This window comes from Drosophila willistoni (genome assembly GCF_018902025.1).
Source record: "Drosophila willistoni isolate 14030-0811.24 chromosome XL unlocalized genomic scaffold, UCI_dwil_1.1 Seg141, whole genome shotgun sequence".
NCBI classification, from domain to species: Eukaryota; Metazoa; Arthropoda; class Insecta; order Diptera; family Drosophilidae; genus Drosophila; species Drosophila willistoni.
In genome coordinates this window covers 1,687,693-1,703,253 of record NW_025814052.1, presented here as the reverse complement: position 1 = coordinate 1,703,253, position 15,561 = coordinate 1,687,693, and the positions used below count along the sequence as shown (strand labels likewise).

The 15,561-nt window shown below is 36.5% G+C and overlaps 2 protein-coding genes across 3 annotated transcripts; one reads left to right on the top strand and one right to left on the bottom strand.

Moving 5' to 3' along the window:
- Positions 1 to 1,399: 1,399 nt before the first annotated feature.
- Positions 1,400 to 10,927, top strand: LOC6648515 (gastrula zinc finger protein XlCGF8.2DB). 2 transcript variants are annotated; one of them, XM_002071079.4, is made up of 6 exons: positions 1,400 to 1,654; positions 5,381 to 5,764; positions 7,665 to 7,797; positions 7,902 to 8,086; positions 8,951 to 9,530; positions 9,597 to 10,927. In XM_002071079.4, the coding sequence occupies exons 1-6, from the start codon at positions 1,616 to 1,618 to the stop codon at positions 9,869 to 9,871; spliced, it is 1,596 nt and encodes a 531-aa protein (XP_002071115.1). In that variant the 5' UTR covers positions 1,400 to 1,615; the 3' UTR covers positions 9,872 to 10,927. The 2 variants fall into 2 exon arrangements, with proteins under 2 accessions (XP_002071115.1, XP_023035346.1); XM_023179578.2 differs by lacking the exons at positions 1,400 to 1,654; positions 5,381 to 5,764 and adding an exon at positions 7,348 to 7,420 and having other exon boundaries at positions 9,597 to 10,926.
- A 997-nt stretch (positions 10,928 to 11,924) lies between these two features.
- Positions 11,925 to 15,172, bottom strand: LOC6648368 (TBC domain-containing protein kinase-like protein). Its single transcript, XM_002071078.4, has 6 exons — positions 14,855 to 15,172; positions 13,401 to 14,786; positions 13,112 to 13,318; positions 12,767 to 13,038; positions 12,392 to 12,688; positions 11,925 to 12,323 (listed from the first exon to the last, which is right to left on the bottom strand). The coding sequence occupies exons 1-6, from the start codon at positions 15,051 to 15,053 to the stop codon at positions 12,219 to 12,221; spliced, it is 2,466 nt and encodes an 821-aa protein (XP_002071114.2). The 5' UTR covers positions 15,054 to 15,172; the 3' UTR covers positions 11,925 to 12,218.
- Between the last annotated feature and the right edge of the window lie 389 nt (positions 15,173 to 15,561).

Sequence of the window (15,561 nt, the reverse complement as noted above, 5' to 3'; positions counted from 1 at the left end):
TTTCAATTCAGTTTGTTCAAATATTCGTTTACATAGATTCGTCATTTTAAATAAACTTATGAATCTTGATTTATAAAAAAATATCAAGTGTTCTTTATATATTAATTTACTTAAAAAAGTATATTTCAGCTATTCTATCACAAAAACAAACAAAAAATTGCTTGAGTTTAAACTTCAAATTAATTAAAAATGTTATGTTTGACTCCTGCTAGCTTTATCTGTAGTACATTTGTAGTTTTGTTTTATGTCGGACTTCAGTATTGCTTGTAGGCCAAAATCAAGGACATCCAGAAAGCAAGTTTACTTTGCCTAAAAAAGAAATTAGATAATTATTTAGTGGAATTGTTGTTAAAATATTAAAACCAACTTCAACTTGGCAAGCAACTTTTAATAATGATGGAACTGAAGATAGCAGTTAAAAATGTTATGACGTCAACGATACCTTTAGGTTCCATTTAAATATTTCAACGTTCCTGTGATCAAGAAGTGTGAGGCAAGCTAGCTCAAGCAAGTCTCTTTGACCAATAAATACGTACAATTGTTAAATTGACAAATTGTATAAAAAAAAACTTATTCATGACGTAGATAACACAGAAACAGCTCTGCGTTATCTTCCATGTCGCTATTTTGTGCAGTGTTGCCACTTATCGATAACAAAGAACTGTGCTTGCGATTAAAATGTAACTGCTACTTGATAAATGAAATAAAACACCGAGACCAAATAAAGTTAAATTAATAACAACAGTTTGAAAAACAGTTGAAAAAGAAACAAAAATTATAGACAATAATTGTTAATAGTAGATAGAACTAAATTAGACAATCATTTTGCTAGAACAAATTTATTGTTGCATGCTAATCGACTCGTTACTTTTTCGTAACTGTGACTAGAAAAATATTGCACACAAAAAGGAGAAAAAAAACTGAAGATAAAAAAACGCTCGGCAACATCGGATTCGGACGAAAGAAACTTTGCTCGTGAATTGTAAAACAAAAAAGGCAAAAAGGCAAAAAAAAAACAACGAAAAGAAAATAAAAAGAAGAAAACCAAGAAAAAAACCAAAGCGCTTTTGGTAGGGTTTTTTTTACGTATGCGTGTGTGTTCCTGTACGTGTATGTGTATGTTTGGATGGTTATTTCTTTTTTGTTGTTGTTGTTGTAACCCTTAAAAAACAGAAGAAAAAAACTAGCGGAGGCAAAGAAATTAAGCAACAAAAACATGGCGTGTGCAAGTGCAAGACAAACATAAACAACAAAACGAAAGAGAGAGAAACAAAAAAAATAAAACGAATAATAACCAACTAAGAAAAAGAGTGCATGAGTGTATGTGTCTCTGTGTGTGTGTATAGAACGCACCAACTTCTCACAAAAAAATATAAACTAAGAAAAAAAAACGAAAGAAATTGAATTATTTTTTTATACATTTTTGTGTTTTTATATTATTAATTCGACGTGTAAATGTTGACCGGTAGAAACCATCGCCGCCGTTTCCCCAAATCCCACCAATATTCATTTTCCCGCAAATTATTGCTAGCACGTTGTCCTCCTCTACCTCCTTTGCCTGCCCCCGTTGGTGCCACCAGCACGCTGGAACAACTACAGCAGCAACAACAACAACATGGATACCATCTGTAGGCTCTGCTTTCAAACAGCAACGGTAAGCAGTTAAAGCAAGAACAACAACAAAATGAAGATGAAGTCGAAGAAGAAGAAAAAGAAAAAGAAGGGGCAAAGAACAAGAATAAAATGTAAAAAAAAAAATAAAAAGCAACGAAGGAAGGCAGTAACTTTAAAATTTTGAACAATTTTCAGTTGTGTATTTTGTTATTTCTATTGATTTTTGTTAGGCAGGTTGTTGGCGAGGGGGGTGTTGCAGGGCTTAGAAAGGACGGAAGGGGCGGGTTAGAGGGGGCGGGGCATTGAAGCATGGTGTGGGTTGGTTTATTGAGGGTGGTTGGGTGGATGGGTGTTTTCTTTGGTTTGATAACAATTAAATTTTGTGCGCGGATTTTTAGCTCTGCCGCCGGCTACATTTGTTGTTGCTATTTCATCTTTTTGCTTTTTTTTTCTTCTTTATTTTGGGTGGGGGTTGAAAAGCGCGCGCATTGCTTTCTCTCTCTCCTCTCTCGCCAAAGCTAAACCTCGCTCTCTCTCTTTCTTTTTTTCATATGCTCTTCCTTCCCCCCACTCTCTATCTCTGTCTCTATCGCGCCCTGGCAGAGGAGGGAACACACACATTCGACCCCAAACTATTTTATTTTTAGCCAACTCAACAACAAAAATTGAAAAAAAAAAAAATCCAACCAAAAAAACCCAAAAGCAAGACGAGGAGAAAAAAAATTGTCTTGTTGATGAAGCCGACAACTTGAAAAAATATTATTTTTACATTTCGCTTGCTCTTTGCTTTTCTTTCTCTGCTTTTCACTTTGGCTCCTTTACCCAAAAACCCCCCTCCAAATCCCCTTCCCTTCCATTCTGTCTCTCCCTCTCTTCACCTTTTTCACGTTTCCCCAGTGCTGCCCCCCCGCAATCAAAACACAAAAAGAAATACATATACATATATGTATGTATAAAATAAAACAACAAAAATGACAGAAATTGCGCCAAGGCAGCAGCAGCAGAGCAGCAAATGAAGACTGAAATCAGAGACCACAGCGATTTAAATTACAAAGGGGGGCCTAAATGGGGGCTGTATATGGTTTTTCATAAGAAAAACTTCATGTATCATTTATAATTGAAGAAAATATAAATTCCAATATGATTTTTGTAGAAAATATTAATTAAATTTAATTGAGAAAAATAAAGCATATAATTTGAATCATGTTACATTAATCTGAATCTTATTTCGCATCTTATCAGCTTAACCGTTTTGAGGACCAGTGTTGGCTAAGGGCAACATTTTGTATTCGGTTCTGAGGGATTTAATATACATACACATGTTTCTTAATTCCCGAATGCCCACTTCAAATACGTGGATCAATTAATATTTTATATGTACATATGTATATTACAATTATAATATAATTCATTCATTTATTACTTAAGAAAATTGAGTCCGCTTAAGGTCTAGATTAAGCTTAGGAAAAGGGTCTCAAATGGTAGTGTTTAGGGCCGATTGTATACACTGATTTAAAAAATACATACATATATACACAGTGTATAGAGTTACCGTACCCCCTATTTTTAGAGTCAATTGAGATGACGCCACTGAGTTTTAACGTTGGCAGAGCGGCAAAACAAAACAAAAGGAAAAAAATAAGCAAAAGAATAACAAAAGAAGAAGCAGCGAGAGAGAAAAAGAGAAAAAATAACATGAAATGAAAACAACAACAAAGCAGCCAGTGGATGGATGATGTTGTTGTAAATGCACATACATACATACATACATGTGTGTGTATGTATGTACAGTCAGCAAAAAAAGTTTAAGTAAAAGAAGATTTTTTGACAAATTTTGATGAAATAGGGCTAAAACAAAAGTAATTGAAATGAAATGAAAATGAATGTGCTAAGATATAATTTATTCAATATTTGGCAACATAAAAGTCTTGAGGTTAATCCATTTTAACATACAGAACAAAAAAAAAAAAGCAAATTCATAAAAATAAACAAAAAAATCGAACCAAAAAAGTTTAAGTAAACTTAAAAAAACGTAGCTTAATATATCTTAATACTTAGTTGGGCCTCCTTTTGCAGCAATTACTGCTAGCAGACGTCGATGCATACTCCGTACTAACGGTTTGGTGTCATTTTCGACAATTTTCTCCCACTCGGAACGCAAAACCGACGAAAGGGTAGCTTTGGAGGATATTTGGTGCTTTCGTATCCTCTTATCCAACAAATTCCAGATATGCTCAATAGGATTGAGGTCTGGTGATTGTGGGGGAGTGTGCAATTGCTTGGTATTGTAAAGCAACCATTCCTTTACAAGATACGACGTATGTTTGGGGTCATTATCTTGCTGAAAATAATATGCACCCTCACTTAAATGGAGCTGAGTCGCGCTCTCCTTGAGATTGGCCTTCAAAATTCCTAGATAATGATGTTTGTCCATTTTAGTATCTATAAATACTAATTTTCCAGCACCACTCGTGGCGACACATCCCCAAACCATGACATTTCCGCCGCCATGCTTCACAGTTGGAGTCAAATTTTTCAGCTGTAAAGCAGTATTTGGCTTTCGCCACACTTTTTGAGCTCCATCCGACCCAAAAATGTTAAATTTGGACTCATCACTCCAAATAACAGAGTCCCAAAAAGAATCCGGCTCATTTACATACTTTTCAGCGAATTCTAGTCGTTTTTTCTTATTGACCTCAGAAATTAACGGCTTCCTACGAGGAGTTCGTGCGTTGTACCCTTCCTTGTGGAGCACATTTCGCACAGTTTGCGGATGAACGCTAACTCCAGAGGTGAGAAATAGGTCCTCCTGTATTTTTGGTGCCGACTTTTTTGGATCACTCTTTATAGTACTCAGAATTTGTCGCTTATCTCTGGCACTTAATTTTGAAGGTCGGCCTGATCTGGGCTGAACCTCAAGGCTAGCTGTTTGCCCATAAGATTTTAGAATTGATTGAACACTAGTGGGTGGTCGGCCAATCACTCTGCCAATTTCGGATACACCTTTACCCTCTAAGTACAGTTTTATTATCATTTGTCGCGTTTCTAAAGGTATTTGCTTGCCACGACCCATTATGACCCATTTACGCACACAAAACTGACACAAATGAAATTCCATTGCATAATAACTCAAGAATTTGAAGTAAAGTAAAGGAAAAAAGCAGTTTACCGTTGCAATTTCCGAGAAACACCCAACGGTAAACGGGACAGACGAAACATACTTAAACTTTTTTGGCGTGCTTTTCGTCATTTGGTTTGGTTTTTGGTGCGTAGAAAGAAAATAAAAAAAGGAACTCGGTTCTTTTTCACTCCATTCGTTAATAAATAAATGTCCTAATGTAAAATAATCATAATTTAATAATTTTCCCATTATGGAACGGGTACTAATAGAAATAAAATTAATTTAAGCAGTTTACTTAAACTTTTTTTGCTGACTGTATAAGTGTGTTCGTATTGTCATTTTTAGTGGAATCGTAACATAAGAGAAAGGCGGGAGTGGGGTTTAGGGGGAACAATTGGGAGGTTACAGTGATGTATATGTATGTATGTATGTTTGGGTAAGGGGAAGATATACATACATACATACATACATACACAAAATTAATTATTACACTGTTTTTGTTTTTTTTCTACATAAATTCGATTTCTATTCTTCTGTATGGTTGCACTAAATAAATAAATATGTACATATGACTCTTTCTATTTATCGTCCAACTGTAACTCAATTAAACTTACATCTATCTCTTTCTTTTTAACCTTGTTGCAGTTATTCCAAGTGCCCGGCTATAATATACCCACGTGCGTTCGCTGCTCGGAACAGTTGACAAACAATTCAAATTTCCATCAAACGGCTGCAGTGGCAGCCGCAGCACAAGCAGCAGCAGCCTCATCGAATCCAACGGCAGCCGCAGCAGCAGCGGCGGCAGCGGCAGCGGCAGCAGCTTCATCCAGTGAGAATAATAACAGCGAAGCCATCACAGTGGCACAGCTGACTAACGGTAGTAGTGCTGCTGCTGTTGTCCTGCAATTGCAGCAGCAACATCATCAACAGCAGCAGCAGCAGCAACAACAACAGCAGCAGCAACAACAACAACAATTGCAATCATCGAGTTCTTCCGAGAATCTACAATCGCAGGACGATTCTGAAGATGTGAGTGCAAATAAAATATACACACATACATACATACATGGGTTACATGTCCATAAACACACACATATACATATATGTACATACATTTACCAAACATGCTTGAACGTGCCCAGTTGGAAATATTCTTCCAAAACGTTGTGTTTAATTGCTCAAACGGAATTAAGTTGGATATTTTAGCATACTATTGGAAGTGCATCTTATCGATATTTCGATATCGATCAATCGTTGAAATCAAGAACCAAAAAGAGAAAGAACTATATTTCTATGAAATGTGATTATTAAATGCATTAAATGGATCAAATTATTTTTTGTAGAAAATTTAGACAATTTTGTGAGCATTTTCAGTGTCTACTAGGTAGTCGCAGTGCGTTCTTGCCTGTGCGTTACAACTCCTTTGGCTGCTGCTCACTGCACTTGTTGCCCCACCCCCCCCTTCCCTTTGTGCTGTGCTGTGGTTCGCTTTTCTCTCTCTTTTACTCTGTCTCTTTCGCTCCTGACTATTATTATTGTTGTTCCTTTTGGTTATTTATTTATTTATTTTATTTTTTTTTTCTTTTCTTTGGCACATACATACATACATACAGCCATACTTATGTATATACGTATACATGTACATGTTTATGCATGTATGTAAGTATGTCCGTCTGTCTGTATATTTGTTTGCACATTCATAGCCTCGGTTCCTTCTTATTCTGCTGCCTCTTTTCTTTGCACGTTCTTGGTTGCCTTTCTTTTTTTTGTTTTTTTTTTTTGTTTTTGTTCTCCCTCTTTTTTTTTGTAATTTTTTTTTGTGTTCTACCATGCAACAGAGCTGAAAAAAATATTTCGGTCATAAGAACTTATGAATACCCTACTTTTATGGAATAGTAAAATAGTTCACAGTTTCTTTCTATTAATTACGTTAATTTAATATATTTTATTTTGTGTTAAATATTTAGATGAAATGAATTAAGATTAATGTTAGAGTAAATTTTTGTTTTTTAATATATAAACACTAACGTTTTGTAAAACAGTGGTAAAAACAAAATGATTTAAATGTGTGAAATTAATAAATTTTAGGCGCCAAACTTATGCTGCTTGGAAATTTCAATTGCCAAGTTCAGTTTACTGTAGGGTATTTAGTGGGCGACTTGACCCAGCCTTGTTGCTCATTTTCTTGTTTTCCTTTATATTTTTGTATTTTATTTTTATTTTGTATTTTGTTTTTTTTTTCCTTCGCTTTTTTTTTTTCATTAATATCTGCTCTGGCGATGTCGATGTCGACGTCAGCGTCGCAGTCAAACGCTGCTGCTGCCGCCGCCTGTTCTCTGTGTGTAAAGTGGAAAAAAATTCATTTTCAGTTGACGCTTTCAGTGTGTGGGTGTGCGTGGCACGCAGAAAAAAAATACAAAACAGGAGAACCAAAAAAAAAAAAAAAAAATAACAAAAAGCCCAAAAAAATATAATTATAGAGAAAAAAAGTTTCGGCCAAAAGTAACCAACAACAAACAAACAGAACAAAAAAATATACGCAATAAACAAACAAAAAAGAAGCAAGCAAAGAGCGACAAAAACAACAACAACAAACTTTGGCGTTGAATTTGCAAATCAACTTTTTTTATTTTTTAAATTTGTATATTTTTTTTCACGACGACCGCCAGCGCCAGCTTGTTGAGCGTGAGTTTCTGTGTGTGTGTGTGTGTGTGTGCATATGTGTTTTGTATGATACCGAGAAAGACAGAGAGAGAGAGAGACAGTGAGAGTAAGCTCTCTAGCAATGCTAAACAAGGCTTACTCTAACTCCCTGCTCTCTCTCTGTTCCTAGACCCCACCCCACCTCCCACCCACCTACCTACCTACCCCCGCCGCCCCACTGTAACATCATTATTCAAACTATATATTCTCCTGCTTTACACCACAGGTGGATCTGATATTCAACGAGGAGGGCTCTTGCCCACTGTGCAACAAAACCTTTTCACGCAAATCCTCGCTCATGACGCACATACGGAATCATTCGGCGGAGCGTAAATTTGTGTGCACTTATTGCCACAAAGGTGAGTGCGCACCAAGGGGTGTGGCATTACCGCCCACCCCGTACCAAATAGCAAACTAAACACAAAAATTCAAAAATATTTTTTATTAAAAAAAAAACCAATAGGCTTCACACAAGCGGCCAATTTACGCAATCACGAACGCATCCATACCAATGATCGACCGTATCAATGTGTGGATTGTGGCAAAACCTTTACACAAATCACAAATCTAAACAATCATCGACGTCTTCATACCGGCGAACGTCCATTTGTATGCAATGAACCTGAATGTGGACGAAGTTTTGCTCAGGTAAGAACACACAAAATTTCAAAAAAAAAAAAAACACAAACACTGTGAGGAAAAAGAAGAAAAGAGGAGTGGAGGGTTCAAATAACTAGCCAGCCAATGATAGTTTCTAGTAATAGTAAGAATAATTCTCAAGTTAGATATATAAAATTTGGTATTGAAAGATGATCGTATTTATAAAAAAAAAAACCATGATTTTAGAGACTGTCTTTAAATGTTTGTAAATCGTAAATCGAAATACCAAGCCAGGAATTCCTAATTAATTTCGATATATGAAATTTTGTGCGAAGATATAATCGAATTCGAAAAAAAAAAATGATTTCAGAGACTGTCTTTATGTATAGACAAATACATACATATAAGGTTATGAATCAGAAATCGTATTTTTGGGTTAGAAATTCGTTCTTGACTATCGAAATTATGGTAAATTGTTGGTTTTTTGTTTTTACTAACCAAATCATTTGCAATCAGTGGCGCATTTTGATAAGAATCGATCACTTTAGGGGTAGAAATCGGTATGGGACATTGAAATTTGCAGAAAATTATTAAGAATGAATATTGGATAAGAAAATACCCTCATGTTTCCCTTCGGGGATTCGCTAGTGTTTGCCAGACACAAAGACACAAATAGTATTAACTTGGTGCTAAAGTTGAAGCAAATTAATCGTAAATTAATTCAAGTAACTAAGAATATGAAAAGGTCTTGTAATGAGGCTGCTATGGTTAGAACATAGAAGAAATATAGCTTAAAATAGGTGTCGAAGAAAAAACATTTTTACAAGTCTCTTTAATTCATTTAATTCGATCGACAATAGCAAACTTTATGTTTATGTTTATGTTATGTGTATCTCTCTCTCTCTGTGACAGGTTACCAACCTCAACAATCATATGAAATCGCACCACAAGGTCCAACAATATTGCTGCAATGTGTGTAGCAAAAAATTCACCCAGGTCACCTCGCTGAATCAGCATTTGCAGGCACATGCCGGTGTTACCGGCTACTATTGTCCGCGATGTCCCGAAAAGAATTTCAAATTGCAATCCCAATTGCATACGCACATGAAAACGCATGGTTTGGCCTTCCCCTACGAGTGCAGTAAATGCGATGAGAAATTTTTGCAGCAGGCGCATTTGGATCAGCATCTTAAGATGCATGATGAATTCAAATTTAAATGCGATATATGCCCCAGCAGCTTTAATCAGGAATCGTTGCTCAAGAAGCATGTACAACGGCATGTGGAAGGACGTTATCTAAATTGTCCTGTGGCAAATTGTGCCGAATCGTTTGCGGTGCGTCAACATTTGTCAAAGCATTTGCTAACCAATCATTCGCATCATGAGCTACCGCCACCGAAACGTTCAAAAAAGACAACACTGCAGGCACCTCAACAGCCATTGGCCATGATTGGTCAACCCTTATCACTGCAGCATACAGGGACGGGGCAACGTAAGTACTATAGATACATACATGTGTTCGTTATTGTTTTTAACTTTTATTGATCTTCTCCCGCAGGTGGTCGACCGCCAAAAAATAAGAATAAAACAGCATTGTCCGCCACGGCCATTAAGATTGAGATCAATGAGCCGCTCCATAGCCAGCATATCATAAGTAGTGCCAGTGGTTTATCCATTCAACAGCAAATCAATCAGCATATGCAACAGCAGGCGGCTGCCCAACAGCAGCAGCAACAGCAGCAGCAGCAGCAGCAACAACAACAGCATCAGCAGCATCAGTTACATCTGCCCATGGGTCAGCCGGTCAAGTCGCGTTTTATACCCACAAAATAAAAAAGCGAAAGTCTTAGAAATTAATAAAAAAAACAAAATTATACTATAATAGTTAGGAACAGGCAACCGTAATGTAACACTTACACATTAGTCGGTTAGGGTCCTTGCAGTTAAGAAGAAGAAGATGAGAAAAGTCGCCATTGTTTTGGACTCTCTCCGAACCGAAAATCGATATTTGTTGGGGCGTTACGGTAGCCTAATTAGGAAGCATTGTGAAGTCTTTTTCTAGGCATCTTATCATTGATCATTTAACATTAAAATCGTTCGATCGTTTGTTCGTTTTATCCCTGGATCGATCGAACGATCGTTCGGTCAGCCGGTCGTCTGTTGTCGGCGATTGTCGATTTTCTTTTGCATGAAAATTTTTCCATCCGAACAAATAGAAAAAAAAGCAGAAAAAAAAAAATTAATTACAAAATAGAATGGAACTAAATACCGATAATACATATTCTCACTATATAGAGCAATAGCCCATAGATTTTTTCACTCTCTCCTTCTCAATCGAAAAACAAATACATCACACACACATCCTTTGAGCACACCACACACACACACACACACACAAAAAACACACGAGTCACTTGATATAAAGATAACCGATCGGAGGCGCCCATTTGGCGGCAGGGCATTGACTGAACTGCTGGTTCGGTTTGGTGTCTGTGTCTCTTCACCTCCTTTTGGCCCGCCGCCGGCCGCGCTTAACCAAAAACCAATCAACCAACCAACCAACAACAAGCACACACAGCACCAGACAGACATTATAACATGTTGTGTATATCTATATATATATAAACATTTATATATACAACACCAACAACAACAACAAAACTGTAACTTAAATCGAATTAACATTTAATTGTAACTGAAAAGCAAATCAAGAAATAAGAAACAAAAACAAAAAACGAATCACACACACAACAAAACAAAACTCTTTTAAGCAAAAGTAATTTGAGTAAATATGAAAACATAAACAAACATCAACAGAAACAACAGAGAAAACCCAACAATTACAATTTAAATTAGGCATAAAATTCATTAAATTTGGTATGTATATTTATTTTAAGCATTAGTTTAAGTGTTTTTATTTTTTTTTTTTAATCAATAAAAGTAAAAACCTAAAAAAAAACAACAACAACAAACATCAACAACAAATTATAAGAAAAAAATTGAAGCCCAAAATGTTCTTTTTTTTGGGGAAATTATTGATTGCTATTATCATTACGCATACGCAACGTGTTCCAGTTAAACTAGAAACTCAATGTTCAGAATAATATTCGATTAATTACCATCCTATAATGTTCATGCAAATGGTAAAAGTTTCAAATTTCACATAAAATCGCCATAAAAATCTCAAATTTGTTTCTACGTATAAGTTTTGAGCCAAACAAATGGAGTAAATATTATAAACTTAAAGAAATCTTAGGATCCCTTTAAAGTCTCATGGTAATGTATTTTTTCCTTGATTGGGCAAAGATTGGAACAGTCTGCTGAGAGAATAAAATGGGAAAAAGGACAAAGAGAAGTTCCAAACAAAGTTTTGGTTGTAAATATGTTGAAGAAGACATTAAAAAATCTTCTTACGAATCAGAAAGGTTATACCAAGGCAATATACCATGATGTAGAACTCATGCAGAACTCAAATATCAGAACCTATTTTAATTTGCTATTCTCCTCCATATTCTGTATTTTGGTGAATTCACCTTTTTTGCTCAGATCTATTATTTTGTAAATGAATGAACACTAAATGAACTTTTCAGTGATAAAAAATTGATAAATAAAAATTTGATTAATTCTGTTCTATACCCGCCGATCCGGCAGATCGTTTCGTTGGTTTCAGAGGAATAAGCAATATATCGTAAGATAGGACTATCTATTCTCCATTCAAACCAAATATATAAACAATTTCGACTTATAAGGATGTAGATTCCGATTCGGAAACAACAATTTAAATAAAGTCTTTAGAATGCATTTGCACATAGTTCCCAAATAATTTTTGTTGTTTTTTTTTTTTTTTGGCTAATTTAAATAAAATCTACATTGAAAAATTGAATACTTTTTTTTTATAAAATACAAATAGAATATATATTTATATATATATATATATATATATATATATATATTTAAAGGTACATACTATACTTACATGCATCATTTAAAGTAGTATACATAAACATGTTTATATATGTACATATAAGTATATAAATATCGGTAAGAATGATGTATAGCATTCAAAAAAACATTATCATTTACATTGAGCTTAAACTTAGGATAGTTAGTCGAGCCAAGCGAACACAGGATACGAGGAGATAGGATAAACCAATGAAAGAAACAGAAATTGAAACAAGGCTCAATTCGAGATGAGTATATTTGGCTCAATTGAGTGCAGGACATTGAATCCCTTGTGAAGAATACAAGTACGCAGAACACCGCAGGCTACCAGAAAATTGGAGAACTGTCAGAAAGAAAAGCAACAAATTAGACAGTGTGACAGAGAGAGAGGGAGAGAGAGAAAACACTCACCTCAATGGCATGCTGATGTATATTGCTAACACAAACAACAATACGTCCACGCAATTGTGCCTCCAATTGTGGCACATTGAGTGCATCGAGACGCTGTTCACCCAACTGAACGGTGGCAAAGGGTATATTAATGCTATGTGGTACATGAACATGGCTATATTCCAATATGCCACGTAAATCGATAAGAGCCAATTCGCTGGATGAATGCATCAACAAATGCTGGACATCCTTGGCACTAATGCGTGGGCATTGTTCGGTCTGTAAATGCTTTAATTGAACATCACCAATGCCAATGTCCTGCAAAAAAGGGGAGAGATATAAGTCAAAAAGTCTTCTTAAGGTCTCCTCTTAAGGACTTTTGGGATATATAATTACCAATGGATGCAATGGCTGTTGGGGCACAGCATGCTGACGATGTGTTATACTCTTCGGTGTTGCCTCGTACATTTTCTGTGATTCAATCACACAATTCTCCATAACAATGTCGGGCAGATCGGAGAATAGAAGTATACACTCATTGAAGCCAGAATTGAGGAGTGTTGTCTTTAATTGCTTCAATATGGCAATCCCAATGAATAATGGATATGAGCTATCGCCCAGCATTAGTTTATCCCACAAATGCAATATCTTGTGCAGTGGAAAGACATCTGGCAGTGCAAGAAGAAAACAAACACATATCAATTTGTTGAATAAGAAATTGATTAAATTAATTAGATTTACGTGAGAACATGGTTAGGAACCAGGGTATGGCAAAAAGTTCCGGTATAAAACTAATGCTGGCCAAATGCTGAGCAAGAAGCGGCTCATGGAATGCAGTCAATTGTGAGAATTTACTTAAATACTCCTTAATGATGGCCGAATTGTCCTTAAGGAAAAACCATTGTAAATATTTCGGTATAAACTTAAATAGACTGAGAAAAGCTAATTCTGAAATTAAAAAACAAAAAAAAAAACATTATATATAATAAAACTCTTCTTCTCTTCTTCTGTGTGTGTTATCATTCCTTACCCTCATTATTGAAATTGAGATAGAGAAAGGGAGCCGTTAATGAATCTAGGCCCTGCCAGTAGACATATTGCGGATGTGCTGTTACCCAAGCCTTGAGTAAACGTTTCAATTTCCGATGACCATCGGGTGACGAGAGTAGCTCATCATATTGATGACATCTCGGGATATCGACCTCAATCTGCCGATCCGTTGATGTGGCAGTGAATTTATCAATCTTCGTATAACTACAATTGGGCAAAACATCCAACAAAGCAGCCCACACAGGGCCACGTAATAGCGGTGGAATATCCACAGACGCCTCGCGTTGCAACAACTCGGCCGTATGAGGATAACCCTGAAGTAGAGTGGCAAATAGTCGTACACGATGGAATTGATATTCAATGTCACGTTCCCGTATAATCAGTGGCAGTTGCTGCAATTCGCTGGCAAATTGTTGCTGCAGCGGCGCAAAACGAGGTGAATGCAACAAGGGGAAATAAATATGGGCTGGTAGGCGACTTAAGCGCTGAATAAGTGGTTGCAATTTGAGTGGCACAACACGATCATCCATTAAATGCGATTGACTACGCTTTGGACACACACTGGAGCCATTCAGGCGTACGATTTGTGGCAAGCCCAAAATCGGGGCCTCACTACGTATGAGTCCTTCTTTCTTAAGCTCCGCCTGGACATCACCACCGGCTAGCTGCCAGAGATGATAAATTTGTGACAATGGACAATGCAAGAGCAGCGGCTTGGGTTTCCCGTCATCTGGTTTGGGTTCCTTGCGGGCCAATGACTCGACCACCGATTGAAAGCAACTGTGCTGCATCACCTCTTGGGGTAATGGCCTCTGCTTGGGCAGCACACTCAAACATCTATCCAGCAAGTCCCTGAGATCCTTATCCATGGCCAAATATGCCTCATAGCATTGATGTTCTCTGGCCAGCTTCTCGATCACATTATTGCTACGACCTAGAGCCAGAATTTTTCTGGCCACATTCGAGATTTTCAATTTGGGCCACAATTCAATGTGGAATATCAATTCGACCATTATCATGGCCAATGACCATACATCACTCTTGATATTTCCATTTTGTCCCATTAGACGTTCGGGTGACATATAACGTATATTCCCAATGGGAAACGGGACATAGGCTCCTCCTTTGGTCATATGATGCAGTCCATAATTGAATAATTTAATTCTACTTCCATCCGATTCCATTAATATATGTTTCGGCTCTAGATTATGGACTACCAATTTGTGTTTGACCAGCACATTAAGGCCGCCGGCCACTTGATAGAATATTCGCAGGATTTCATTGATTTCGAGATGATGACCAGAGCTACGTTGTATATGATCTTCAAGGGAACATCCCAAATACTCTGATACCACAATTGTCCGTTCTGTAACAATATGAATTTGATTACACGATATTTATTGCCATTTTGCGTTCTCTTTTGGCTATGCTCACCATGTTTGTCCCTTATTACATCCAAATATTGACACAAATGCTCATCCTTTAGCTCTTTGAGGCGCTGTGCTCTTCCCAAAATCGCTATAGAATTCGGGGTCAATGGCAGCCCATTACTGCCACATACATCGCCCGGATGTACTTTGGCAAAGAAGGTAACGGCACAGAGACGTGTCTCCACCTTCTTGCTACTTGCCATTTCTTGCTCTATTTGCTTGCTGCTGCTCCTCCGGGCAAGCAAGCAAACTGCAGCAGATTAAGAAGCAACAATTTCCCCAATTACAATTAGCCCTAGCAACAGCTGTTTTTATTATATTTTTTTTTTTTTTTGGCGGTGTTTCCGCCCACAAATTAATGTTATCGATAACAGCATCAGTAACGGTCAATATTTAGCCGGAAAACTCAATGGTTTTAAATTTAAAGGATTAAAATAAGACAATATTGTTTCAAATTATATTTCATCTGCGCTTGAATCTGTGAGTCGAAGACTTCTTAAATATTTATAATTTATAATTTTTAATTTTCTCTGTTAACTAATTGATTTCGATATATTGGCGAACTATTTGATATCATTTTTAAAACTTTTATTTGCCGGCTCGGAGAAGAACTTTTTATCTTAATAATATATTTTTATATCCTGTGGAGATATGCTTAGTCCAACGTGAATTTTTCAACGATTTATTTTAAAATTATATTGTGGCACATAG